Here is a 27,704-nt window from a genome sequence, read left to right on the forward strand (position 1 = left end):
TGTGCAAAATCCCATAACACTTGGGACCAGATTACCTGAAGGACACCCCTTATATACCAAATCAGTCTCTCCTAGGGCTGGGTGATATATCGATATATCATCCAAAATCGGTTTGAAGTCCATATCATGATATCGGTTTCATTATTTTTGACCTGCTAACATATTGCGAATCATGATGTGTGCATGTGTGTGTTATGCAAAAATCACAGTGTGAGAAAAACCGTGCAGCCAGCCCATGCCTTAACGTTAGATCCACCCTTATTTCAGACATCGTGATATATTTGTATATCGCGATGTTTAGCTGGTGATGTATCACGGTGTTGAAAACCAGGTATCGCCCAGCCCTAGTCTCTGTGCTCTGGAGGTGCCCCCCCCCCCACATATACCATCTTATTAGGAGGTCCATTCCTCACAATATAGGAATCAGGTCTTTATATTGTCAAAGCACCAGCCCTTTGGAATCACTCCCCGCTTGAATATCAACTAGGCCTCATCTCTGTTGTCTTTTCGGTTCCAAGCGAAGATTTTCTCTTTCAACAGGCCTTTTAAATTGAGGTTTCCCAGTGTACGGCTGTATCGGGATGGTTTTTAAGATGTTTGCTCACTTGTTGCTTGCTGCCCTGGGGTCCTTTGGGAAGAAGGGCCAGGGTATAAATTTAATAAATAAATGAGCAAATACATCCAGAGTGGAGAACCTCCAGCTCAAGGTTGGCCACAGTCCTGCTTAATTTCAGCTGGGCCTTAGGAAATTGCGGGGAGTGTAAAGAAAGATCCTTGAACTCATAAGTTCATTAATACTTGTGTTCAGCCCCTGATCCCTGGCCTTTGGTAGAAAAAGAGTGTGCGCCTTAGACAAACAGTGTCACTATTACGCTAGCTTCAGCGCTGCTGAAAGGGAGGGGAAGGCTACTAGACAGTGTCAACGGTGCTGAACTAGATGAATAAAAAGGTCAGACTTTGTATAAAGCACCTTAGAAATGCTCCTTTGCCTCCAGGCTACGTGCATTAGCCGTTTTCAAGTTTTTACTGGGACACCTTGACTTTGCCCATTGTTGTGCTGCCTCCCTTCTGGAACGGATGCTAACTAAGCCCGTTGTTCCCCTTCTTCCTTAGATCGTCATCCCTTTCTTCAGCCTGCTTATCAAGGACATTTACTTCCTCAACGAGGGCTGCGCCAACCGCCTGCCCAACGGCCACGTTAATTTCGAAGTAAGTAGAGCATGCTCGGAATTTCTCGATGTGTCTGTGTGTGGTTTGTTTTTTTAACCGACAAGCTTTGCTAATTAAACTGTGAGCAGAAAGCCTTGCCGGAGGGTTGGCTGCCCATCTCTTGATGCTAATTGTGAGCATGACTAGTCCCGGAGGTATAGACTTAATCATTTGGTGTCTGCTGCCGGGTCCTGTTGGCAAAGACCCCACCCTTTGGGTGAGAATGTCTGCTCTGACTTTGTCTCTTTCACTGCTCGTGGTTGGCTATGCCCTTCCTCTAAAAACAGACAAGCATTCAGGTCCCCCCCCTCTCTTTTTACATCTGTTTTAGGGCCACATCTGCACTATACAATTTAAGCAGAATCATAGAATTGTAGAGTTTGGAAGCATAGCTGTCAACGTTTCCCTTTTCTTGCGAGGAATCCTATTCAGAATAAGGGAATTTCCCTTTAAAAAAGGGAAATGTTGACAGCTATGGTTGGAAAGGGACCCTGAGGGTCATCTTGTTCAATCCCCTGCAATGTAGGAATCTTTTGCCCAACGTGGGGTTCAAACCCATGACCCTGAGATTAAAGGTCTCATGCTCTACTGACTGAGCTGTCCCATTTTAAACTGTCATGGCTTCCACCAAAGAATCGTGGGTACTGAAGTTTGTTAAGGGTGCTGAGAATTGTTAGGAGACCCCTATTCCTTTCACAGATTATGAAGCCCACTTCCTGGGAGTTGTGGCTCTCTTAAGGGTGAAGCATCACCATCATATAAGGGTGATGTGACGTCGTCAGTTCTTACTTCAAAAAAAGAGCAAGTGTACCTCTATCGTAAGGGATACAGGTGGCGCTGTGGGTTAAACTACAGAGCCTAGGACTTGCCGATCAGAAGGTCGGCGGTTCGAATCCCCGTGACGGGGTGAGCTCCCGTTGCTCGGTCCCTGCTCCTGCCAACCTAGCAGTTCAAAAGCACGTCAAAGTGCAAGTAGATAATTAGGTACCAGCGGAAAGGCAAACGGAGTTTCAGTGCGCTGCTCTGGTTCGCCAGAAGCGGCTTAGTCATGCTGGCCACATGACCTCGAAGCTATACGCCGGCTCCCTCGGCCAGTAAAGCAAGATGAGCACCGCAACCCCAGAGTCGGCCACGACTGGACCTAATGGTCAGGGGTCCCTTTACCTCTTTACCTCTATCGCAGCTGTCGGAAATGCTAATTTGGAATTTTACGCCATGCATCCCTCTCTTTTCTTGACTTAGACTTTGATTGGTTGTTTGGTTTGTTTTGTTTTTGTGGACATGTTTTTACTGACCTTCTCTGCCCTCTATTAAATTCCAGAAATTTTGGGAACTGGCTAAACAAGTGAGTGAGTTTATGACGTGGAAACAAGTTGAGTGCCCTTTTGAAAGAGACCGGAAAATCCTTCCATACCTGCTCACCGTCCCAGTCTTCAGCGAGGATGGTAAGAGATGTGCAAACTCTGGTCATTGTGCAGTGTGTCTGCTGTCATCTATCACTTTATTTTTTTGGAAATACAGAAGACCACCCTAGCTTTGTTGGAGGTAGCCCCTTGGGAGAAGAAGGGCAGAGTTAGCATTTGATACACCTGTGAGTCTCTGAGAAAGAGGAGTACATAAAGCCCACAGTACTACAAGTTGGTGATGAAAGGCCAGCTATATGCAGTGCTGATTGGCTAGCAAAACAACCCCCGCTTCCAATCGCAAAGGACTGGTTTGCTCTTATCAATGAATAAAGGTACATAATAGCTCTAGGAAGGAAGGAAGGAAGGAAGGAAGGAAGTCCACCTGAATCACAGGATGAAGAAGCAAGACAGAAAAACATTTGATTCACAATTAAAACAATGCAAGTCTAGAAATAATGGTTGCTTAAATCCGGCGACTGTGCTTCAAATAATGGTTGTCGCCTGCCATGAATGTCCCAACTGAGATAGAAAGGTGGCATATAATTAATTGCAATAATTCAAAAATCCATAGCCAAATATTCTAACCACAAATAGCAGGAGGAGGACAGTCATTACAGAAGATCGGGATGGATAAAGTATTCTGCAAGCAGTTTTTTTAATAAAAAAAACATTATAAGAGGGTTCTTTACCATCCAGACCTTGTTACTGTACACTTGGAAGTGACAAGGCCCCAAGCGCTGAGATGCTGATGAAATCCTCTGAGGCAAAGACTGGAAGATAGCTATTTATTTGTTGCATTTGCATCCGACTTCTTTGCCAGGGAGCTCAACACAATTCTCCCCCTCCTCATTTTAATCTCCACAATGACCTTGTGAGGCAGGTTAGGCTGAGAGTGAGTGACTTGCCTCGGAGGTCTTCCGGTGAGCTGAGTGGGGTTTCGAACCCTGGTCTCCCGAGTCCCAGTCCGACACTCTACCCGTTACACTACACTGTCTTGCATGCCTGTAATGACGACGTTCTGTTTCTTCTGACTGCAGCACTTTACTTGGCTTCCTACGAGAGCGAAGGCCCCGAGAACCACATTGAAAAAGACAGATGGAAGACTCTCAGGTCAGTGTCAAAGGGGATTGTCATCAGATAAATCAGCAGACTGCAAAGTTGCTTGAGCGCTAAGACACCTTCGATACCAAGTGTTCCACTGCTGCATGCCTCAACAGATGGACACAGTGTGAACTGGCTTCCAAAAAAAAGTCATATTTAATTTCTGGGCTTTCCCAAAGTATTAGCACACAAGCTGTTTCATCTTCCTGTTTTTTTGTTCCTTCTACCCTTCCCCAATGTATTAGGAACCTCCTTTTTCATCTTTAAAAACTGAATGAATGCATTTATTATTATTTTTTGCCCAGACAGATTTCCATTTTCCTTCCCTTTCTTTTTTGAAGGCTTTTGTTCAGTCAGTCATGCATGTTTCTAAATTCTCCTAAAGTTGATTTGTTGTGCTGATTCAGGCCTGGTGCCCTTTTGTATGCTGCTAGGCTGCAACTCCCATCATTCCTTAATAATTGGACATGATGGGAGCTGGAGTCTAACAATAGCTAGAGCGTACCAGGTTAGGGAAGGGATGCGGGTGGTGCTGTGGGTTAAACCACAGAGCCTAGGACTTGCCAATCAGAAGGTCGGTGGTTCGAATCCCCACAACGGGGTGAGCTCCTGTCGCTCGGTCCCTGCTGCTGCCCACCTAGCAGTTCAAAAACATGTCAAAGTGCAAGTAGATAAATAAGTACCGCTCCGGTGGGAAGGTAAACGGCGTTTCCGTGTGCTGCTCTGGTTCGCCAGAAGCGGCTTAGTCATGCTGGCCACATGGCCCAGAAGCTGTACGCCGGCTCCCTCAGCCAGTAAAGCGAGATGAGCACCGCAACCCCAGAGTCGGTCACGACTGGACCTAATGGTCAGGGGTCCCTTTACCTTTACTTTACCTACCAGGTTAGGAAAGGCTACATTGGTTAAAGTCCCTTATTGTCCCTCCTTTGCCAGCTAAGGAACTGTGCCATGCAAAGATGAAACCATATGCCAATGGCAGTTGGGGAGTGAAACTTGCTAGTGCAGTACCTTTTTGCCTGAGAAAGTTGCACAATGTTTTGGTGTGACCTTAGGGCAGGGCCATTGACAGGCGTAGCCTGGGAAGAGAGGGGGTGGCGATAGGAAACTCCCAAGGGCCAAACAGATTTGGAGGGCCACCTCTGCCCTAACCCAGACCTGAAGTTCCCCACTGTTTGCTCTGCACTTTTTAAAGATCAAAATTAGCACCTTTGAGGTTGCTGCCAATCTACTGTGCTCCTGAGAGCTACAAGCCCTAAAATACACCCAGACCCATTTGGTGGACAGTTCAGAGAGAGACCAACAAATGCAACGTCTGAGACAATCTGTGGAGCGGTTTCCCAGTGTCCTAATCAATGGAGAGCTGTCTTAATATCTTCAGTTTGTTGTCCTTCCTGTCCATGGGGTGGTCTTCGCTGTCAGCTCCTCAGATGCCATATTGCCCCTTGTAGAAAGGAGGAGAACCGGAGCAAAACTTGAATTAATTGGCTGTGTCTGCCATTGGTTTGGGCTTCATTTGTCATTGGTTTTGGCGCCACCTGCTGTTGGCCTCCCACCTGTCCTACCAGCTGCCTCTATTCCTAATGTGTGTCCTCTCTACTCCTCTGTCTTTTAGGTCAACGCTTCTTGGAAGGGTTTAATCCATGACTGGCTTCCTGCTGCTGCTGCTGCTGCTGCTGTTGCTGTGCTGACGTGGATTATTTTTTTAATTGAAGGCCATTATTGATGTCACTTATTTATTTCCCCCCTCCTCCCCCTCCCTCCCTCTTTAAATCAAGTGACATTTTAAGTTATAAGAGCTGTGCAGCTAGTTAAGACATGTCAGGACTTTATTAAACGTAAGGAACAACCACAAGTTAACTCGAGAACAAGCAGACCGGCTTCTCAAACCTGATGGATCATCAGATTAAGTGTCTGGTTTGTTTTGGGTGATTGATCAAAAGACAGCGATGAGGAAAACCGTTTGAAGATCTGACTCTTCTTTGAATCATTTCAAAACACCTGGATGGGATTCCATCACCACCTTTTAAAAAAAACTTTCACCTCGCTGCTCCTTTGTATTAACAACTTGCTGCTACTTGTGGGCTGGAGTCTCGAACAAACTTCCATTGCAACTGCTGGCATCTCGTTTTTCGACTGCGTCATGTTTTGAGCGGTGAATGGAAAGGAAAACTGTCTCGGGCTGATATTTTGCTCAGCGAATCTAAGAACTTTGGTTTCCTCCTTGGGGAGAAGAAGAAACATTCACGGCAAAGTGACATGGGCTGCTTAAGATTTGCGTTTATTTATCGTGGGAAAGGGATTAATGATTATTCCTTTGGGGTCGTTGGGTTTTTCGTTTGTTTTGTTTCTTCCTTGAGTTTGCTGCTGGCTGGCAAACTATTGTTGTGGTATTATTTAAAAACAAGAAGTGATTAAACTCAGTGCTGTGATAGGAAAAGCAGAGACACTAGAAGGAAACGTAGCAAATGTAGCTAGACTCTGTAGAGAAGAAACCCTCTCCCCAATTTATAGTTACACTGTCTTTTTATTTGTTTCTGAAGGGCACGTTTACACAGTAAACATAATCTGGTATGAATCTGATTTAACTTCCTGGCTTTATCCAGAAAACCTCGGGAACTGTAGCTATCTGAAAGTAGTCAGGGTAGAGACCTCCAGCTCAGAATTGGAGGAATGACTCTAGATGTAATTGGACTACAACTCCTTCTCTACCTTGTTCATAAAACTATTTCCTCCCATAGTTTCTTGGGGAGCCAAAACATTTAAACCAATTTGAAACGGTCTTAAATTTCTAATGTAGACATCACCAAATGGTCTGCATCTCCTTCCCACCCCAGGTTATTGGTTGAACAATTTGACTTATTATTTCCTCTTCAAAAATTGCAGCTCAGACCATGGGTAGATCAATGCCTTTATTGAGGGTTTTTGAGAAAAACGGAAGTAATGGTTGAAGTAATGTGTGACCCAGTAAAGCTAACTGGAATTGTGTGATGTCTTAAAGACAAGGGAAGGATAATCTTCTGCTAAAGTGTGGGTTGAAAACAACCGACTGTCTTTTGCTTCATGAGTTTATGAGCAATGTTTTGACTGTGAAAGAGGGCCTCTTGTTATACATTCTGTAGTAACCGGAATGCTTAGCCACTGTATTTTGCCCTCTAGGAAATTCTGTCAAATGAAGCATAACCCTCCATTATTAGGCAGCCTAATGTTCAAGGTGGGGGTCCTTCATTTGCCAGAATCGTATTCTAAGCACAGGGATTTGTATGTAATCAATGCTGCCGTTCAAAATTGAAAATAAATATATCTATATCTACACTTGCATTGCCCTGCATACTTGTAGATTTGGAAAAGGAGTTCAAGGCTCGACTCTTCTTTTTTAATTACTTCTGCAAAAAATAGACACCCTATTGAAAAAGAATGGTGGCTTCTGCTCCTTGAGAAATGTGCAGCATCCCACTGTTAAGAATTTACACTACTACCACCCTGTGATCACAACTTGTATTGGCAGACTTTGTATGCGTGTCTTGGTTGACGAAAGGGTGTAGACTCCCATGGGCTGTTCCTAGTTTCTCTGAGCCATACTCAACTCATTTCTATACATGATATTTATTTACATATAATCACATTACGTAACGTCATACCCTCTTATTTTATCTCTTTGGCTCAACTGAGCCTAACGACTTCCCTTCCTCCCGTCTGATGGTTTACATTACTTTACATTACTCAACCTGAATAGGTAGCAATTTCATCTTACAAATCTTCAAATAACCCTGCTAATGATGTTAATTGCTTACACTTGTCTTTCAGATATAATATAATATAATATAATATAAATACAATATAAATTTGTTCCAGTCCTTTTGGAATGCTTGGTCTCACTGGTTCCGGGTTCTTTCCATCAGTTTTGCCAGTTCTGCAATACTCAACTCATTCCTACTCCCTGAAATCAAGGGATCTAAGTTATCCATGTCTATTGATTTCAGTAGGTCTACTCTAAGTATAAATAGTATTGGATTCAACCCTCTTGCAGGTGGAATCATGAGGGGAGAATAACATCTGAAGAGATGAACACTTCTTACGAGTCACCATTCCCCACTCTATAAGCTGAAGGGTGTGGCTCTCTAGCACAAAAAAGGAAGTAAAAATGAGTTGTTGTTTTTAGGACTGCAGCTTTTAAAGTTCAATGGAAATTTTAAAAGCAGAAGACGGACGTTTATCTTCAGTCTTAGTACTGTGGGCCCATTAATTTATCTCTGATCGTAGCACTGTGGTGCACAGCACTAATACATGAGGTAAGACTTCTCTCTGATCTTAGCACTTCATGCTTACGTCGGAGATAGCAGATCTCTGCACCTGACATCTTGCAACATCGGGTGATCAACGAGTGGGCATGTTTTGCTCAAAATGGCCTTGTAGGCCAAACCCAGAGGCCTGTCGGGCCTAATCATGCCCATGGACAAGAGGTTCCCCATGATAAGGGCAGCCACCTCACATGGTGTAATGGCCCTCTGTAGAAACTGGATAATTCATAATTCAACCGCGTCACAGATTTTCGCCAATATGGCCACCTCTTCCTTTGTGTGTGAAATACTTCATTCAGCTCTACATTTCTATGCGCTCAGGCTAGCCCTGTTTGTACTCCAGGCTACAGGTGTTAGGCCTGGTCACCATAAATGGTGGAACCTAGTGGCCTCTAGAAGTTGCTGGATTAAAATTCCCCAAATCTCTGACCTTTGACCATTTTGGCTGGGACTTCCAGGAATCAAACAGTAGGTGGAGAAGTATGGCAACAGAGACACCTGTCAAATATAGATGGAAGCAGATGAATGTTTATATCCCTCATTTCCTCAAGGTAGTTCTCCTTGACACTTACGTTTTTCTTCTCGCCCACGACAACCTTTTGTGGTGGGTTCAACCCAGAGACAGTAACTAGCCCAAGGTTACCCAGTGAGTTTCAGGACTGAGTGGAGATTTGAGCCTGGCCTCAAACCATTATCCCACAGTGTGTCTTGAACCTTGAGACGTCATCGCCTCTCAATTTATTTCAGTATTTTCATCTCGCTTTTTGAAGCAAACAACTTGCGATGCAACCAAACCAATATAAATACATTTCAAAGGAATATCCTGAATCGTCCTCAGAAAACATTTTAAATATGAAATAAGTGTGGACTGCATAGATGATGGAGTCTGTGGTTATTTATCTCTTCATTGTTTCTTTCTTAGTTTGGTTTCCATCCCGCCTTTTATCCCAGGAAGATCTCCGAGGTGGCTTGATATAAAATAATAAAATATAATTACTTTAGGATTGCTTCTGCCTCTTCCAATGCAATCGTTTGCTTATCTGCGGAAATAATTTACATTTCCTCCATTGTTTTGACTCTCCAGGTGTCTGGGGCAAACATGTTTCATTTATGGTGCTTCTGGAGAAGTGGGGAGAATATAAAAAGGCAACAGAGATGAGTGTTGACAGTCAAAAGCAGCCACTGTTGTGTGCTTTGGGATGGAGAGTGTTGATCTGGCTTGCAAAGAGGCTGTGCATACCAAAGCAGGCAGCGGGAGCCTTGAATGACATGAGCCTCTCCACCTTCACAACAGTGGCAGCAGGTGCTGCGAGATGGGGCCAGCCGTGGGACTCCCCCTTTGAAAAGAGATGCAAATATGATGGCCTTAGGCAAGCCAGAGGCCCTTCACTTTGGATGCAAATGAGCTTGGCTTCTGTGTGCAACAATAGATGCCTCATCCCACCCTCCCACCCCCCAGTACTGTCCCTTCTCTCCATTTATCATTCTACTGGGCAGATGTGATGATGCGAGACTGAAAGGAGGGCAGACCAGCGAGGTGGGAGCCTGTGTTGGGAAAAGGAAGCGATAAGACAAGTCAAAAGTTCCAAGTGTGGTTACACCATAGATTTTATAATGCTGTGCACAGTTTTGGTCCCCACTCACAGCCCCCTCCCGCAGCTGAAGAATTTCAAATTGGAACCCACTGGCTGGCCCCGAGTCCCATAGTTGCTGGGCCCAAGTTGCCCTGCCCTTGCATGAAGTTTTGGGTTTGCAATTTTGGGCGAGGGGGAGACTGCCCGCTGGGGGGCGGATGGACTGGGGAAGCCTCCTAGATTTAGAGGCCCTAGGCTTCAGCCTACTTAGCCTATACATAAATCCGGCCCTGGTCAGACCTAATGAGCAGAGCAGCTGATTCCTGAGGGTCTTACTGCATGAAAATCAGTTGCCGAGACTGAAAGTCCCTGCCTCCCCACAGTCCTCTCTAGAGCTTTTCCCTAAGCAATCAGAGACTATTCCTGAGTGCAGACAACCTCTTTTCTGCTCATTTCATGACTCTTCTGGGAGACCAGGGTGGAGGGGAGCTTCTCGCTTCAGGAGGAGGAGACAAACAAGCCTCTTCAACCTCTGCCTCTTGGCCTCCCTCCTCTCCTGCTTCAGCTTCTGCCTCTGATTCTGGACTTCTTTTTTCTGCACTCTCCCAGCTGACTAAGCCCTATGACCTCTTCAGCTTCCAACACCACCTCCTCTCAGTCTTCTCCCTCTGACCACTCATTGTTGTCCCACCACCAATCCGCAGGCTCACAGCCCCCTACCGCAGCCAGACAACCCAGGGCAGGGCTTCTAAGAATGATCTCGGAAAACTCACAGGGGAGAAGGCAGTCCTGAAGGTACCAGGGTGGGTTTCAAGCTGTTTAGGACTTTAAAGGTCAAAATCCAGAACTGTGTCCTTGGAAGGGACAAGGTGTCAATGCAGCTGGTGGGATGTGCAGAGTCAAACTCTTAGGGCAAGGTCCAGCAAGGATTTCTCTTGTGCAAGCTCCGTTGAAATGAACGGGGTGTCAGAAGCAAGCCACCACTAAACCACCACTTCTTTATTAGAAGAAACAGGATGTGCTCAGGTCTGCCAGGCCTAAAGTGCACAGCAAATCCTCTTCAATAGATCTGCTCCTATGAGGCACTTGCAGAGTCTGAAGGTCCCCGCCTTCCCACAGCTGCCTCTCCTGGGTTTTACCCAAGCAATCTGAGACTATGCTGGCATTGCCTGCCTTACCTCCTCCCTCTTCATGCCTCTCCTGGTCCTGGCAGACCAGGCAGGAGGGGAGCTGGTCACAGCAGGAGTGGGAGACCCCTGTGCTTCTTCACCAGCCTGACTCATCTCCCTTTCTTCAGCTTCAGCTTCTGGACTTCTCTCTGCCACAGGCTCTCCCTGCTCACTAAGCCCTGTTGCCTCTTCCGCTTCCAACACCTCCTCCTCCTGGTCTTCTCCCTCTTCTCCCTCTGACCACTCATTGTTGTCCCACCACCAATCCGCAGGCTCTGAGCCTTCTTCCCTTGGGGGTTCCCTAGCTGGCGCCTCCCACCATTCCTCTGAGTCCAACCAGTCCATGACAAAGGGATTTACACAAACTAGGTCGTACCCTAGTAGTAGCCATGTTTTCTGAGGCTGACAGGAGTTGGAGTCTAGCAACATTTGGGGGTAACAAGCTAGCTATCCCTCCTTTTGGACAACCACATTAAAAAAAAAATTAGATTATAGATTTATAACAAAACCAAATATATTTCCATATACAGAGATTTCTCTGAATCTCGAGATCTCCCCCATCCCCTCCGTGGGTCCTAATGTCAGCATTTTCAACTACAAATTATATCATAATCTCAATTTCATATCTCTCCATATGATCCATAGTATTTGTTACATTACACGTGAGTTTAAAATCCTGCTAATGTTTCCATCTGCTTACAGTGGTCTCCTAAATAAATTGTAATTTTCCCCCCATTCTTTCTTGACGTTTTTGTCCTCTTGGTTCCTGAGCTTTCCGGTCAGTTTTGCCATTTCGTTGTAGTCCAACATCTTAGTTTGCCATTCCTTTCTGGTAGGGAATCTTTCTTCTTTCCATGTCTGGGCTAGTAGCATCTGTGTGGCTGTTGTGTTGTTGTTGTTTAGTCATTTAGTCGTGTCCGACTCTTTGTGACCCCATGGACCAGAGCACGCCAGGCACTTCTGTCTTCCACTGCCTCCCGTGGCTGTTGTAGCATACATAAAAAGTCTTCTCTGCTCCTTTGGGATGTTGGTACCTACAATTCCTAATAAAAAGCCTTCTCTCTTTTTTAAAAAAATAAAAGTTATTTTAAACATTTTTTTCAGTTCATTATATATCATCTCCCAGAAAGCTTTTACTTCCTCACACGACCACACAACATATGATAAAAGGTATCTTCTTTCTCTTTGCATTTCCAGCAGATATTTGTACTTGTTCTATACATTTTTGCTAGTTTCCTAGGAGTCAAATACCACCGGTACATTATTTTCATATAATTTTCTTTCCGCGTACTACATGCTGTAAATTTCAAATTTGTTTTCCATAATTTTTTCCAACCACATTTACCTCTCCAAATCCAAGCTTTTTAATTTCCAGGCCCTTTCTGCTGATAATTCTTCCCCAGTGTTTTCCATTTGTACCTTGAAGCTGCGCACACACACACGTCTGGTTGATATGCAAATCAAATCACGGCAAGCAAGCAAGGAAAAGTTGATCATTGCCCCAGACACTGGCATTAGGGGAGATGAAGGGAGAAGCTTTGTTATGGCTCTATTAATTGTTGAGCTGTTTCATTCTCCAGTTTTATTGCTCTGCCTTTCTTTGGCTGATTCAGCAAATGTCACAAGAGAAGCGACACAATTTATGAGACTTCTCCAGGCCCTGCCGCTCATACTTGGTCTGCTTTGGTCTGCAGAAATCCCAGGAGGAAACGCCAGGACTTCACTGGGATGGTAGCACCACCTAGTGCTTTTGGGAGAGAGACAAATATTTGAATTGCTATTTAAACCTTTTAATGAAGGTGAAAGAGGAGAGCGCAAAATATGGTCTGAAGCTCAACATCAAAAAAACGAAGATCATGGCCACTGGTCCCATCACCTCCTGGCAAATAGAAGGGGAAGAAATGGAGGCAGTGAGAGATTTTACTTTCTTGGGCTCCATGATCACTGCAGATGGTGACAGCAGTCACAAAATTAAAAGACACCTGCTTCTTGGGAGAAAAGCAATGACAGTATCTAGACAGTATCTTAAAAAGCAGACACATCACCTTGCCAACGAAGGTCCATATAGTTAAAGCTATGGTTTTCCCAGTAGTGATGTATGGAAGTGAGAGCTGGCCGTAAAGAAGGTTGATCGCCGAAGAATTGATGCTTTTGAATTATGGTGCTGGAGGAGACTCTTGAGAGTCCCATGGACTGCAAGAAGATCAAACCTCTCCATTCTGAAGGAAATCAGCCCTGAGTGCTCACTGGAAGGACAGATCCTGAGGCTGAGGCTCCAATACTTTGGCCACCTCATGAGAAGAGAAGACTCCCTGGAAAAGACCCTGATGTTGGGAAAGATGGAGGGCACAAGGAGAAGGGGACAACAGAGGACAAGATGGTTGGACAGTGTTCTCGAAGCTACCAGCATGAGTTTGACCAAACTGCAGGAGGCAGTGGAAGACAGGAGTGCCTGGCGTACTCTGGTCCATGGGGTCATGAAGAGTCAGACATGACTAAACGACTAAACAAAAACAAAAGAGGTGACAGGAGAAAAGTGGGTGGTTTTGTTCCTTTGGTTAAGTTTCTCTGGTGGCCTTGAATGCTGACTACTGTAATGAGCTGTAAGTGGGGCAGCCCTTGAAGATGGTCCAGAAACTGCAGCTAGTGTAGAATGTGGCTTCTAGGTTGGTACATAGGGCAGTCCAATGTGACCCTATATCACCAGTCCTGAAAGCACAGCACAGGCTGCCAGCGAGCTACTGGGACAAGTTCAAGGTGTTAGTTCTAGTATAAAGTTAAAGGGGCCCCTGACCATTAGGTACAGTCGTGACCAACTCTGGGGTTGCGGCACCCATCTCACTTTATTGGCCGAGGGAGCCAGCATACAGCTTCCGGGTCATGTGGCCAGCATGACTAAGCTTGTTATGATGAACCAGAGCAGTGCACGGAAATGCCGTTTACTTTCCCGCCTGAGCGGTACCTATTTATCTACTTGCACTTTGACGTGCTTTTGAACTGCTAGGTTGACAGGAGCAGGGACTGAGCAACGGGAGCTGACCCTGTCGCGGGGATTTGAACCACCGACCTTCTGATCAGCAAGTCCTAGGCTCTGTGGTTTAACCCACAGCGCCACCCGCGTCCCTTTTATTCTGTATATTCTGCCCTAAATGGCTTGGGACCCAAATATACAAAACAGCACCTTCTCCAGAACCAGCCATATCAGAGCCTATGAACAGCAGCTGAGGCCCTCTTCGTGGTGCTGCCTGCTTGGCAGTGACTTGCAACAGGGCCTTTTCAAACAAACAAATAAACAACCAACACTAGCGAAACACAATTGTATTAGATCAGCTATCGAACACCATTCAAAACAAACCTCACTAGCTTGTGAAATTGCAGGTTGTGCCCTACATGGTACCTTGGTGTTTATGCGCACTAGATAATATGAGGACCTCTGTTGGGAGAGAGACAGGGGAAATGTGTCTCTGTTAATTCTCCTCAACCTCTCAGCAGCTTTCAATATCATCAACCACAGGATCGTTCTGGAGCGGCTGTCTGAGTTAGGGGTGGGTAGCACCGCTTTTCAGTGGTTCTGAGATACTTGGATGGTTGTTTCCAGAAGCTGATGTTTGGGGAGTGCTCTTTGGCCCCATGGAGCCTTCAATACAGAAAAAAACCACCCATTTGGTAAATTAAAATGGCTCACTTACAAACTCTCCAAAGGTCAGGTTCACGTGCTTATGCATGCATCAGTCGCAAAACACAGCCAGTAAAACTTGACTTGGTTTCAGTGGTGTAAGTTCCTAAATTATTGGTATGGGAACTTAAGAAAAGCTTGTTAGAACCAATGCTGCTAAGTTGCAGCAACCAGCTTAGCCTCTTCGCATGCTGAGCTTCTCTGGTAGACTGAGAGGACAAAAGGCCTGATTACCTTCTTCCCAAGGTGAGGCAGAGTGAGCTAGCTAAGCCTGGCAGGACAGCTTACTCTATGGTATTAACCCTTTCATGCTTTAATTAGATTTAAGCATGTTGGTTATATGAGGCTGGTTATCCCACAGAACCTGGGACCTTCTCCATACAAAGCAGGTGCTCTACTGCCCCAAGAGAGGTTGCATCCAGTAGAGACCCAGTGACTCATGCACTTCATACTAAAAAAAGAAAGGAAACAGTGGAGATATCCCCCAAAGGCAAAATCAAGGCAGAGATTTACTGGGGACAGGTACTCTAAATCAAAAACACTCTTGGTCTAGAGGGGTCTTTGAAGCATCTGGTACTTTCAGCGAAGTCTTCTTTCATTAGATGGGGTGGTATCTTATCACTTGCAAAGTTCCCTGGGCTATGCATTTGAAAGTGCAGCAAACGTCCACGGGAAGAAAGATTAACATCACACGTGTGGCTTGCTTTCTGCTGGAACAAGGCCCAGGTTGCCTCCCTGCGATAAGCCTGTTGTTGCAGACAGCTTGCAGCTGCGCTTGTAATTCTCTCTCAGTGGCATTTCGGCCAGCCCTTAGGTGTGCCCTGGAGATTCCCTCGCACACATTCTGGGTGAGAGGGTAGGCAATAAACTCATTAGCAGGGGATGGTTTTACTTGAGGTGGTTCTCCTCCCCGCCCCCCTCCTTTTACACTCGGGCGAGCTTTTCCTTTCTCCCTCCCCAGGCTGCACTTTGAATAGCCGTCCCACACACCCCTCCTTCATGGCCCTACCTGTCTTAAACGCTGCACCTCTCCCCAGAGCAGCCAGGTTGCACCTGCGTGCCAAGAACTCGATAAGAAATTCCTGCGGCGGTAAAAAGTGCTCTGGGGTCAAAGTTCCAGTGGTAAAATTAATTGTTCCGAGACCGCATCTCCCAAGCCGTCTATAAATGCGGCGTAATTTACGGCCTGCGATACCACCTGTGTGGTGCAGCTGTCTCAACCACTTTCCTGATGCAGAAAATGTGATATTCAGGAGAGGTTTCGTTTGGGTTAAAGCCACGCTCTTTGGAGGTTTTGTTTTTCACCTAATTGGAAACATCTACAGTTCTTCTGCCAAAGCGCTGCGTGCGTGAGCCAGCCTGGCCAAGAGGGGCCCCTCGACTCCGACAAATGAATCACTGACAGTGAGAAGCCCATCCCACAGTTAGGTTGGGATATATATAATGAGGCTCTGCTTATCGCATGAAAATAGTAGCAAACAGCGGGATCCCCAGGCTGACAGCTTCTTGAGGCAGATCCAAAGACTTGTTGTTGGATCTCCAGTTCCTAAAATGATTTTTATGAGATGAGGAGAAATGGAGCTGGCTTGGTGCACAGTCTTGTTCCAGCAAGCCATCTTCTTGTGCGGATGTGTAACTTTCCTTTTTTATATATAATATTTTTATTCAATTTTAACATACAAATTATAGTACATACCACAAAACTTCATCTTTTATACAATCTTTTTTTGGACTTCCATCAGCTCCTCAGATGATCCACTGCTTTAACCACTTCTTATGCTTTTCTTAAAATCATATTACCTTTAAATGTCTTCACTAACCATCCTCCCCTTATTCATTTTTGCAATAATTCTAATAATACTCCTCACAAAACTTATTGCAATCCTACAAACGTAGTCTGATCATCACAAATATTTTTCAAATAGTCTGTAAATTTACTCCAGTCTTCTGTGAATTTCTGGTCCTGCTGGTTTCGAATCCTTCCTGTTAATTTATCCAGTTCTGCATAGTCCATTAATTTCATCCTCCGCAGATGTGTAACTTTCCATCCCACCCCCGAAGTACAGTGGTACCTTGGTTTTTGAACATCTTGGAAGTTGAATGTTTCCATTTCCGAACACTGAAAACCCGGAAGTAAATGCTTCTGTTTTCGAACGCGCCTCGGAAGTCGGACAGTTTCCGCTGAATGTTTCTCAATTTAATTTGCAGACCACCCTTTGCACCTTGGTTTTCGAATGTTTCAGAATCTGAACGGTCTTCCAGAGTAGATTACATTTGAAAACTGAGGTACCACTGTTTGGGGCTGCAAATAGTAGACCTTAGGCATGTAAGCATTTTTTCTCCCCCCTCACCACCCATTACCTGAACTCCAATTTATTTTCAATGGGGCTTTTTTGTCCCATTTCAGTCCAGTATCCAGAACAGGTGGCAAAGTTCAAGCAGAGATTCTACACCAAGACAACTCAAATGCCATTTCATTTCACTCTTGTATGGATGCAATGAGAGGATATTTTGATTTATTCAGGGCAGTTGAGGGGTATGCAATAGATCCCTCGAAGTCTTTCTTAGGTACCCACAAAGCCTCTGAGATGCCTACCCCATTGGTCATGAGGTGGTGGCCTTGGTGTCCTTTGAAAAGGACATAGACGTGAAGGAGGAAGTTGCAAGTGTGACCCTCTTTCCCACTTCCTCCTTCAACTCTATGTGCTTTACATTAATTCTACTGCATCCAACCTTTAGCCAGATCTCTTGAAAAATCATGTGTGTGCTCTCTCCCTCTGTCTTCCTATTTCTTGGAGGAGGGGGATGTGTGAGACGGGGTGACCAAATTGAGTGGCACCCACGGCACCCATTCAAAAATCTAAATGTGCCCATAGGCCTGAAAAACTTGGTGACCCTGGTTCTTTGCCTTTTCTTAAGCTTGTTGATCAGGAACCTGACCACCAGCCTCTAGGTCTTTGGAACTTAAGTCTACCTGAGCTATAACTGAACCCCTGACTGTGACCTGTCTCAAAAGTTTGGCTTTGGCTTGACAAACTGTTTCGGAGACCTGTGGAAGGTCCTGAAAGCTTATCGGGGTCCTTCAATGACAAGCTCAGTAACAACACACAGACATGTCTGGGGGAAAATAGAGTTCTCACCATTTCCAACCTGTCTCTCTAATGTAAAGCCACAGGTGAGTTTGGACCTGAGTGTGCCCTTTCATTCTACGTGGCAAGTCTGAGGCTCAATTTGCTTCAAGTGCCTCCAGACCAGGCACAGGCAAACTCCGGCCCTCCAGATGTTTGGGACTACAATTCCCATCATCCCTGACCACTGGTCCTGTTAGCTAGGGATGATGGGAATTGTAGTCCCAAACATCTGGAGGGCCGGAGTTTGCCTATGCCTGCTCCAGACTGTCAGTAAGGCCAGAACTTTAAGTTGGTGCATTTGCAGTCGATTCAATGGTTCTGACGCCATAGCACGAAAAATCCACTTTAAAATAACAGAATTTTTGCAGTTTGGATAGTGCTTTAAATAGTCTGGGACGAATGAAATACTAAAGCGAAGTCGTGTGGACGCCCCACGTATTCCTGAAGGTGTCCCAGAATTCTTTGCAATGCTGCTGAGCAGACAAGCTGATGTGAAAGTGTTCCTAAAAGGGGGAAAGTTTGCAAATCAGTCCTAGACATGCATTGTTTGTGTATGTGTGTGTGCTTATCGGAAAAAAGAGGAGAATAAATCAAATAGAGCATTTTTATTATGGCTCCAAATATTATTACTTTTTTGAAAAAATCATTTTCACCAATTTCTTCTTTACGGCTTTGCTAATCAATGAAAGATTTCCCTCGTATTCCCTGAACTCCTCATTGTAACACAGCCTTTTCATAAATCTAAAGCACCTCCCTTGAGATGCCTCAAACCCAAGACGAGCCCCCTCTTTCTATCTTAATATATGAGGGTCATGTGCGGGGACGTTCCCAATGTCCCCTAAATTAAAATCACTGGAGCAGCTACATTAAGCAACCAGATTTATGACAAGTTTCAAATGAAACAGAGGTATCCTGTACAGCTGTGAGATATCTGTAACCAATTTCCCCTTAACCAGCATATATGCAAGATAAATATTATCTGTGTTCTTCACCCTTCCCAGCCCATCATAACGGAGAGAGAAATTGGGCCTGACATTACCCACTTAAATGTCTCAGAGAAGAATGGACCAAACACTGCTGAGGATGGATCTATTGCTGTATGTGGGTGAAGATCTTGTGGGGAAATTGGTTATTTCTTGGTGTAAGAAGGTTTTTATTGCTATTTAAGAAGGTTTACTATTTGAGGGGTTTTGTTGTTGCTGTTTGAGGAGGTTTTCTTATTCTGTTCAAATAAAAATATCTTTCCCCTTTAAAGGTAAAGGGACCCCTGACCATTAGGTCCAGTTGTGGGCGACTCTGGGGTTGCGGCGCTCATCTCGCTTTACTGGCCAAGGGAGCTGGTGTACAGCTTCTGGGTCATGTGGCCAGCATGACTAAGCCGCTTCTGGCGAACCAAAGCAGCACACGAAAATGCCATTTACCTTCCCACTGGAGTGGTACCTATTTATCTACTTGCACTTTGATGTGCTTTCGAACTGCTAGGTTGGCAGGAGCAGGGACCGAGAAACAGGAGCTCACCCTGTCACGGGGATTCGAGCCGTCGACCTTCCGATCGGCAAGCCCTAGGCTCTGTGATTTAAACCACAGCACCACCCTCATATATTGTCTACTAAAGATCCTTTGAAGAACCTGCAGTGTTAATTGGCAAAACAAGGGGTCTCAAACCCTCCAATTGCCACTATTTTCTAGGGACAGTTCCAGATTTACAGAAGCCGCTCTGCTTTCTGATTTTATCTCAGAATGTTCTACTTTTCCTTAGGAATTTCCCTATATTCAACAGAGAAATTTAGGAGGGTGTGGAGTTATCCAACCCCCGGGCCATCTGAAGGCAGTGTTGTATAGGAATTATTTTTTAAAAAAATGTTTAATGCTTTATTATATTTTTATATATGTTGAAAGTCGCTCAGAGTGACTCGGGCCTCCCAGTCAGATGGGTGGGGTATAATTAGTAAAATTAGTAATTAGTAATTAGTAAAATTATTATTATGGAATAGGACATCCCTATTTTCATTGGAGAAATGTTGGGGTCTTAAGGGGCTTATAGTGTTTTGTAACATTTGAGTTTATTTACGAATATACCGGTTGAAGACAGGTAGAGAAATGGCTTAAACATGACAATGGTCAGAGAGCCATCAGCTAGGGGGCCATCAGCACAGTCTGCCCAGGGAGCTTCTGCCGCTGCTTCTTATAATAAATGTTTTCATATTCTAAAAATGCAGCCTCTGCTTCATGCTGTGATGGCCTCGGACTCAGACTCGGACTTGGAACCAGAGGAGAGTCAGTCTGCATCGGATCCTTTGCCTCAGGCACCATCTGAACCAAGTCTGGGGCCTGATACTGAAGAGTCCCAGTCTGCACAGGTTCCCCTGCAACAAACACCAGCTGGGCCGAGTCAGGGGCCTGAGCCTGCCCTGGCTCCAGATGCGGGGATTACCTCGTTGCCCTCAGCTGGGCCATCACTTACAGCTGCTCCACTACCGGTTGGGTCAGGGGAGGCTGAGGCGGCCTCTGGGTCTAGTAACCCACCGACGTCTCCCAAGCTGCAGAGACTCAGGTCTGAGAGAAGGAGAGACCTGAGTACTCGCAGGAGGAGTGCTTGCCTTCGGGCGAAACAGGGAGGTGAGTCACCGGGGGATCAGGACCGGCCGTTACCCCGACAAAGATAAAAGGCTGTCGGATCCCGCCCCAGGTTGCGGGAGCAACATTGCTGTATGCTAGATCCTGCCTGAGATCCGGTACCTGTCCGTGCCTGGTTTCCTGCCTCGTGTCCTGCCTTGGCCCAGTTGGACTGACTCCCAACGGAACCTCTGGATTCTGGACCAGTCCTGGATCGCGTTTCACAGGTTACCCCCGGGCCCAGCACACATGCATAGCAAGATAGGTTTTCAGCAACCAAACCATGCCTTGCCCCTTCACCTTCAGCTTTGCCACCACTTCCACCTGTTCAGGCCCTCCCTCTGGCTGGTCAAAGTCCCTCTAGGAGGACCTCCCTCTTCCATCCCCAGGTGAGAACCCCCCGGTTCTCCATCTGTTCCTTCTCCTTCCTCTTCTGCCACATCCAGATGATCTTAGGGGCCCAAGACATCTACTGATACTGTTCCTCTTCCTGATGTTTAGATTCAATCCCCTTTCTTGCTATTGAAACCTATTGATTCACATCCTACCCTCTGGAGCGAGAACAAATGTGCTCCGTGATCTATGTGAGAGCTCTTCAAATACTTCACAATGGCTATGATCTTGTCTCCAGAATAAGCTTTCCCAATTCCTTCAGCCTTTTCTCTTCAGGGTTTGATCTCCAGGCATCTTCACGGGCCTCCTCTGGACACGTTCCAGTTTGTCAATATCCTTCTCAAACTCTAGTTAAGTACAGTGATACCTCGGGTTACAGACACTTCAGGTTACAGACTCCGCTAACCCAGAAATAGTACCTCGGGTTAAGAACTTTGCTTCAGGATGAGAACAGTAATTGCGCGGCGGCGGCACGTCATCATCAGCGGGAGGCCCCATTAGCTAAAGTGGTACCTCAGGTTAAGAACAGTTTCAGGTTAAGAACGGACCTCCGGAACGAATTAAGTTCTTAACCCTGTACTCTTAACACTGTACTCTCAGCATCCAAAACTTGCGACATTTGAAGCAGGCGAGGTCCCTCGTACTTAATTTCTCCCGTTACTTTTGCATTTCATGGATAATCCAGTATGGAAAGCAAATTTCACTCCCTCTCAACACAAGGCTATGAGAATAATTGCGGGGGGAGGGATAAAGATGTCAGACCTTTCAGTATCTTCTCAAGCAACGCTCAAAAGACTCGTAAGTCTTCCAGGGTTTCATCCCCCACGTTTGAAAACATGATCCATCCAGTACACCTCCTTCTGCCTCTCTGGTCCCTTAAAAAGAAACATTTTACTTTTGACAAGTTGAAATAGGAACATCTGGACTTAGTGTCCCAAAGTCTTGCAATGAGGCAATTATAGGGACAGAACTACCCAAACTGTATAGAAATTTATTCATGTATGCGACTACAGCGGCAAGAATGTTTCCCAGCAAAAGAAGAATGCATGCAAAAACTTAGGGAATATGCGTAAATGGTGAAACTTTCCGGAAAAATAAGAAATCAAGATAAACTTTTTAAAATAAAAGAGTGGAAATGGTTTATTGAATATTTACAAATAAATTGTAAACAGATAAGAACATTGGCAGGATTATTGTAATAAGAGTATATATTTAAAGTAGATGAGGAAATGAATAAATTAAGTTAATTTGGATATGCAGAAAATATGAAAAATAAATTTTAGGAACTGCAGAAAGAGGAGGGAAGGAGGTCAATTTTGGAAATGTTAAAATGATTATAAAATTGAAAATCATGAATAAAATAAGAATAAAAAAGCAACGAGGCACAAAATGGAATTGTTGTTTTTATTTATTTATTTTTCGCATTTCCTATAGTCTGTGCTCAGATATATTATAAGTGGGGCAAAGTCATGGAGGCAGGTGGTTAGTGAGTGTGTTTGGGCCTAGTGAAACACAACAGCAGAACCTCCAAGTGTCCCTATTTTTCAGGGACAGTCCTGGATTTACAGAAGCCATCTCAGTTTCTGATATGATCCTGGAATCTCCCACTTTTCCGTAGGACATCCTTATTTTCACTGGATAAATATTGGAGGGTATGGAGTTTTGTGACCCCAGAGCCCAGGAGATACAACCTTTTGAAGACATCTGAAGGCAATCTTGTACAAGGAAGGCTTTTTTAAAAAAACATGTTTAATGTTTTCTTATGTTTTAGATATGTTTGAAGCTGCCCAGAGTGGGGCAACCCAGTCAGATGGGCAGGGTATAAAGAATAAAATTGTTGTTGTTGTTGTTGAATAGGACGTCCCTATTCTCATCAGAGAAATGTTAGAAGGTATGCAAGAGGTGATTGTTCCTTGGGCAACTTCAGAGGGCTCTGAACTGCCAAGGTTGCAAGAGTTGAGTCTGTATATCTCTGAATAAGTATTGATAGATAAATTTCCAAGAAGAAGAAAAGAGATGCCTGAAAGTCAAAGAGCTCATCCATGCTTCCGCTTGTCCTGTGATTTTTAGGCAAGGATTTAACAGGTTTTTCTTTTGTCCCAGCATTTTCTGCAGTGAAATCTGCAGATTGACATTTGTTCCAATTCAGCAGGAAACCTTTGGTTTCCCAAGGGAAAGAGATGGGATAAACGAAAAGCCTCTCAGAACAAGCGGAAGTATGGAGGAGCCCAAAGTGAAGGTGCCTGTTGCATCTCTGCTGAAAGAGTGTTCCACAGCATGGGGCCAGTGACACTAAATGTAACCTTGGCAGCCTTAGAACATGCAACCCCCTCCACCAAGTAATTGTGTCTTATCAAAACATTCCTTCAAAATGCCTCACTTTTCTTTCTCTCCCTGAGTAGGAACCTAGCAGGGACTATTGCTGTGAGTGGCTCAACCACCAGATGTCAGCACTGGGTAGGGAAACAAGTCTGCTGTTAACTATAATGATCAGTTTTGTCATTGAGGTGAAATGGGAATCGGGATACAGTGGTACCTCGGGTTACAGACGCTTCAGGTTACAGACGCTTCAGGTTACAGACTCTGTTAACCCAGAAATAGTACCTCAGGTTAAGAACTTTGCTTCAGGATGAGAACAGAAATTGCGTGGCAGCAGCGGGAGGCCCCATTAGCTAAAGTGGTACCTCAGGTTAAGAACAGTTTCAGATTAAGAACAGACCTCCAGAACGAATTAAATTCTTAAACCGAGGTACTACTGTACAATCTCGGTTGTCGAACGGAATCAGTGCTGGATTTACATATAAGCTAAACAAGCAATAGCTTAGGGCCCCACTCTCTTGGGGAACCCCAAAAATTAAAGGGGGTTAAAACTGGATGTACATTTCCAAAATATAAGATAAAAAACAAATAAAATAAAACCTACACACAGCAACAGTGTTTTGTGTTGTGTTCGCTCCTATTTTGGTATGTGCAAATGGCTTTAGATACCTGTTAGGTCCATAAATGACCATATAGCATATATTCGACACAAAAAACAATGACAATTTGTTGTTGACAAAGGACAGCGGGACATATAAAGGGCCCCATTACCTTCAGTAGCTTAGGGCCTCATCAAACCTAAATCCGGCCCTGAATGTAATCCCTACCGGAAGACCGTTCCACTTCCGAAATGCTCAACAATGGAGCTGCAAATGCCGGTTGGCAAAATCCATTAAAAAAATGGAGAAACTCGCCTCAGAAGCCGTTAGACTTCTGAGGTGCGTTCGAAAACGGGAAGTGTTCACTTCTGGGTTGTCGGCATTCGAAAGCCGAAATGTTTGACTTCCGAAGCGTTCGACACCAAGGTTCCACTGTATATGTTTAAAGACTCAGTGGGCATGGGGGAAGGACATATTGTGCTGCAGCCCCAAATCCTAGTGCCTAGCTCTGATGCAACTTCGCTTTTATATTTCAAGCAAATAGCAGGAATGGCAAATCCTGGAAGATGAAAACCACTATCATGTGGAATCAGAGCTTTCAAATGTGCGCATAAAGGATGTTCCTTGTCAGGAGTTACCCTCCAACTAGTCCTGAGTTTCAGGCTCCAGAGCATTTTTTAGGTATGTTTCCAGACCTTTGCCTTGCTCATATATTCCTGAAAACTCCCACTTGATGTTTTCCCAGAACTGTTGCATAAACATAGCACGTCTCCCTTTTTCTTCCTCCTTCAATTTCTCCTTTGCTTTCTTTATTTCAAACGGCAGAGTTTTAGTGATCTTTTTTGACTCCCCATCACTACTGTGGCACGATCGATTGAAGCCTGAACTGATGCTATTGCCTTACTTGCTTTGGAGAATTGGCTTGTGATGTAATTGATAAGGGTGGGTGATTCTGCCAACGTCCTCTTTGGAAGTTTCCTGAACAATGCTATGCCCCAAACCTTCTTGTATCATTGTAATGTGTCCACTAGGTTATTACTAGCCTAGTTTCATAGCTGTTGCAAGTTCCAAACCACTCTTATTAACAGAATTAAACAGACTTAACTGACTGGTTTGTGCAGGGCCGGATTTAGGTTTGATGAGGCCCTCAGCAACTGAAGGTAATGGAGCCCTTTATATGTCCGGCTGTCCTTTGTCAACAACAAATTGCCGCTGTTTTTTGTGTTGAATATATGCTATATGGTAATTTATGGACCTAATAGGTATCTAAAGCCATTTGCACATGTTGTCATGCAGAATGTAGGCACCCTATATATGGGTAAAGGTAAAGGGACCCCTGACCATTAGGTCCAGTTGTGGCCGACTCTAGGGTTGCAGCACTCATCTCGCTTTATTGGCCAAGGGAGCCGGCATACAGCTTCTGGGTCATGTGGCCAGCATGACTAAGCTGCTTCTGGCAAACCAGAGCAGCACATGGAAATGCTGTTTACCTTCCCGCCAGAGCGGTACCAATTTATCTACTTGCACTTTGACGTGCTTTCGAACTGCTAGGTTGGCAGGAGCAGGAACCGAGCAATGGGAGCTCACCCCGTCGTGGGGATTCTAACCGCCGACCTTCTGATCGGCAAGACCTAGGCTCTGTGGTTTAACCCACAGAAATGAGCAAACCAGTGATATTTTAGGGAACAGGCTAGCAGGTGGGGCCCATTACTTACATCATAGGAGCCTACACAACACAAAACACTGTTGCTGTATGTAGGTTTTATTTTATTTGTTTTTTATCTTATATTTTGGAAATGTACATCCAGTTTCTTTTTCCTTTAATTTTTTTGGGGTTCCCCAAGAGAGTGGGGCCTTAAGCTATAGCTTGCTTAGCTTATACGGAAATCTGGCACTGGGTCTGTGGCATAATCTTGAGGGCCCTTTCAATATCCACGAATCCCAGACAGCTGCTCAACTCAATGCTGTGACCAGCAATACAGAATTCTTAAGTATGGTTGCCAGGTGTCTCTGTGTTGGTGGTGATTGGAGGATAATTCCCTGGGCTGCCATTGTGCTATTGGCTGATGCTTGCTCTTCAGAAATCAGCAGGCAAAATACGCCCTCCAATTGCTAATCGCTTCAAATAAAACTGCTGTTTTGGAGAACAAGGGGGGCAATTCAAAATGACACCCATCATTCTCACTGAGGTGGTCAACCTGCACTGCAAAGATCCAGGTGTGAACTAAATATTGTGGCATTCACCTCCATACTAAATAATTCCTTCCATGTATTATGGAGAATGCTAAGAGTAGAGACATTTCTCCTGATAACCAGGTTATCAAAGCACAAGGGAACCCATTGTACGGAGGGCTCTTCCATCATGTAACCTTCCCCTTTCAGTAAGAAGTGGTAAAGCCCAAGCTGAAATCTTGACCTTAAGGGAAATATTCCTGGCATGTGCACAGCCTGTTTTGATTACATTTTGTGTCCTTTCTCCTCTCAGGCTTTCCTTTCTCCAAGGAAAAGGGAGTTTTCTGACAGACTTTTGGCTCATCCCCACTTCCTCTTGTCCCATTCCTAAAAAGCATGGGTCAGAGAGTTTTTCTACTTATCCCATGCTGTCCAGGCATGGGTCAAAGCAGTTTTCTGTTTGCCCTGCCACTTTCCCCAGGAAAACCCACTCCTTAGTGCTGAAGGGGAGCAAAAATTAACCTGCAAAAAACCCCAATTTATGTTTGCTGTAATTCATCGGTAAAGATTGGGGTTTTACCAGATCTACACTCAGGGTTTTTAACGTTAAGGAAGGGTTTTGATAACTGTATGGACACATGACGTTCTACTTTAAACGTTCATTGGTCCCTGCTCCTGCCAACCTAACAGTTCAAAAGCACGTCAGGTGCAAGTAGATAAATAGGTACCGCTCCGGCGGTGTCAGGAATGAGTTGTGAGTGCTAGCGGAGATAAGAGTCAGGGAATCCAGCCATATTTACAGAGATTTATTGGTTTCTTCAATCTATTTACAAGAGTTCAAAAGTACGTCTCCACCATGATGAGTCAGTTGCCTCGACTGAAGGTACTTTCGATTTTCCCCAGCATAACCACCTCCTAAGCCCAGCCCCCTTCCTTCCTCTCTTACGAAAGTGGCTTGGCCCCGGAAGTGCCTCCCCCCTCTCAGATTCATTGCCTCCTGACAGCCTTTCGTCACCTTCCTCCTCCGAGGAAGAGCAGCTGCTAATTAATGGAGCTTTCTCTCCATTCTCTGCCCCTTCTCTGCCTCCAATTCCCTGACAGGTGGGAAGGTAAACTGTGTTTCCATGACCTGCTCTGGTTCGCCAGAAGTAGCTTAGTCATACCAGCTCCCTCAGCCAGTAAAGCGAGATGAGCGCTGCAACCCCAGAGTCGTCCACGACTGGACTTAACGGTCAGGGCTCCCTTTACCTTTACCTTTAATGCGTTATCAGCATGAGACACCAGAGGGCATTGCAGAGTGACCAGCAGTAGGGAGACCGCTTTTCGAAAGGCTTTATTTTACAACTGCGCCCTGTGACATTTTAGAACGATATATCCAATATCGTTCTAATAACGTTAAACAGGTCAGTGTAGATCCAGCCCGGGAGAAGCGGTGAGACGAGAGGAAGTCTGGATGAGCCCTCAGTGTTGCCCTTGTAGAACTGAGCAGGAAGGAGGATAGGGACAAAACTAGAAGGAGTTGGCACTGCCTGCTATTGACTCTGGCGCCACCTAGTGCTTTCCTCCCTGCCTTCCACCGAATGGCCATGATCCAGACCATTGTCGTCCATACCAGGCCCTGCTTCTGCTCCTCTCTCCCACCCCACCATCTCCCACCTCTATATAACTTGCCTTCTCCCCGATGGACATGAAGTGCACCTGCCAGAACGCTTTGAAAATGTACAGCCATGGCAGATGTGCTGTGCTGGTGCAGAACTAAGTGCCTAAATTGCGGCGTAAGAAAACCTCCCTCCCTCCCTCCCTCCCCATCCCTGCTTCTCAGTTTCACCTGCTCTCGGGGTGCACATCTGTTCTGTGCTAGAAGCAGCACACTTGTTAAGGGTGCCAGAAAAGCATGCAGGGTTTCCCACCAGAAAGGTGAAGTCTACTTGACTCCCTTTTAAAGATGAGTGGAGGCCGGGTGGGAATAGAAGTTAATATGGCCCGTGAACACAGCTGGAAGGAAACATTACTACAAGGGAAAGGGAAAGGCAGGTTGGTG

The 27,704-nt window shown here is 45.2% G+C and overlaps 1 protein-coding gene across 2 annotated transcripts in view; it reads left to right on the forward strand.

Moving 5' to 3' along the window:
• Positions 1 to 7,066, forward strand: part of RASGEF1B (RasGEF domain family member 1B) — a 253,126-nt gene extending 246,060 nt beyond the window's left edge. For both annotated transcript variants that reach the window (XM_083571443.1, XM_083571444.1), the window contains 4 exons: positions 1,114 to 1,209; positions 2,531 to 2,654; positions 3,653 to 3,725; positions 5,329 to 7,066. In XM_083571443.1, the coding sequence (XP_083427569.1) occupies positions 1,114 to 1,209; positions 2,531 to 2,654; positions 3,653 to 3,725; positions 5,329 to 5,353 (318 nt within the window). In that variant the 3' untranslated portion in view covers positions 5,354 to 7,066. The remainder of the gene's footprint in view (positions 1 to 1,113; positions 1,210 to 2,530; positions 2,655 to 3,652; positions 3,726 to 5,328) is intronic.
• The last annotated feature ends 20,638 nt before the right edge of the window (positions 7,067 to 27,704 follow it).

Source organism: Podarcis filfolensis, assembly GCF_964270895.1.
Source record: "Podarcis filfolensis genome assembly, chromosome: 9".
Classification (NCBI taxonomy): domain Eukaryota; kingdom Metazoa; phylum Chordata; class Lepidosauria; order Squamata; family Lacertidae; genus Podarcis; species Podarcis filfolensis.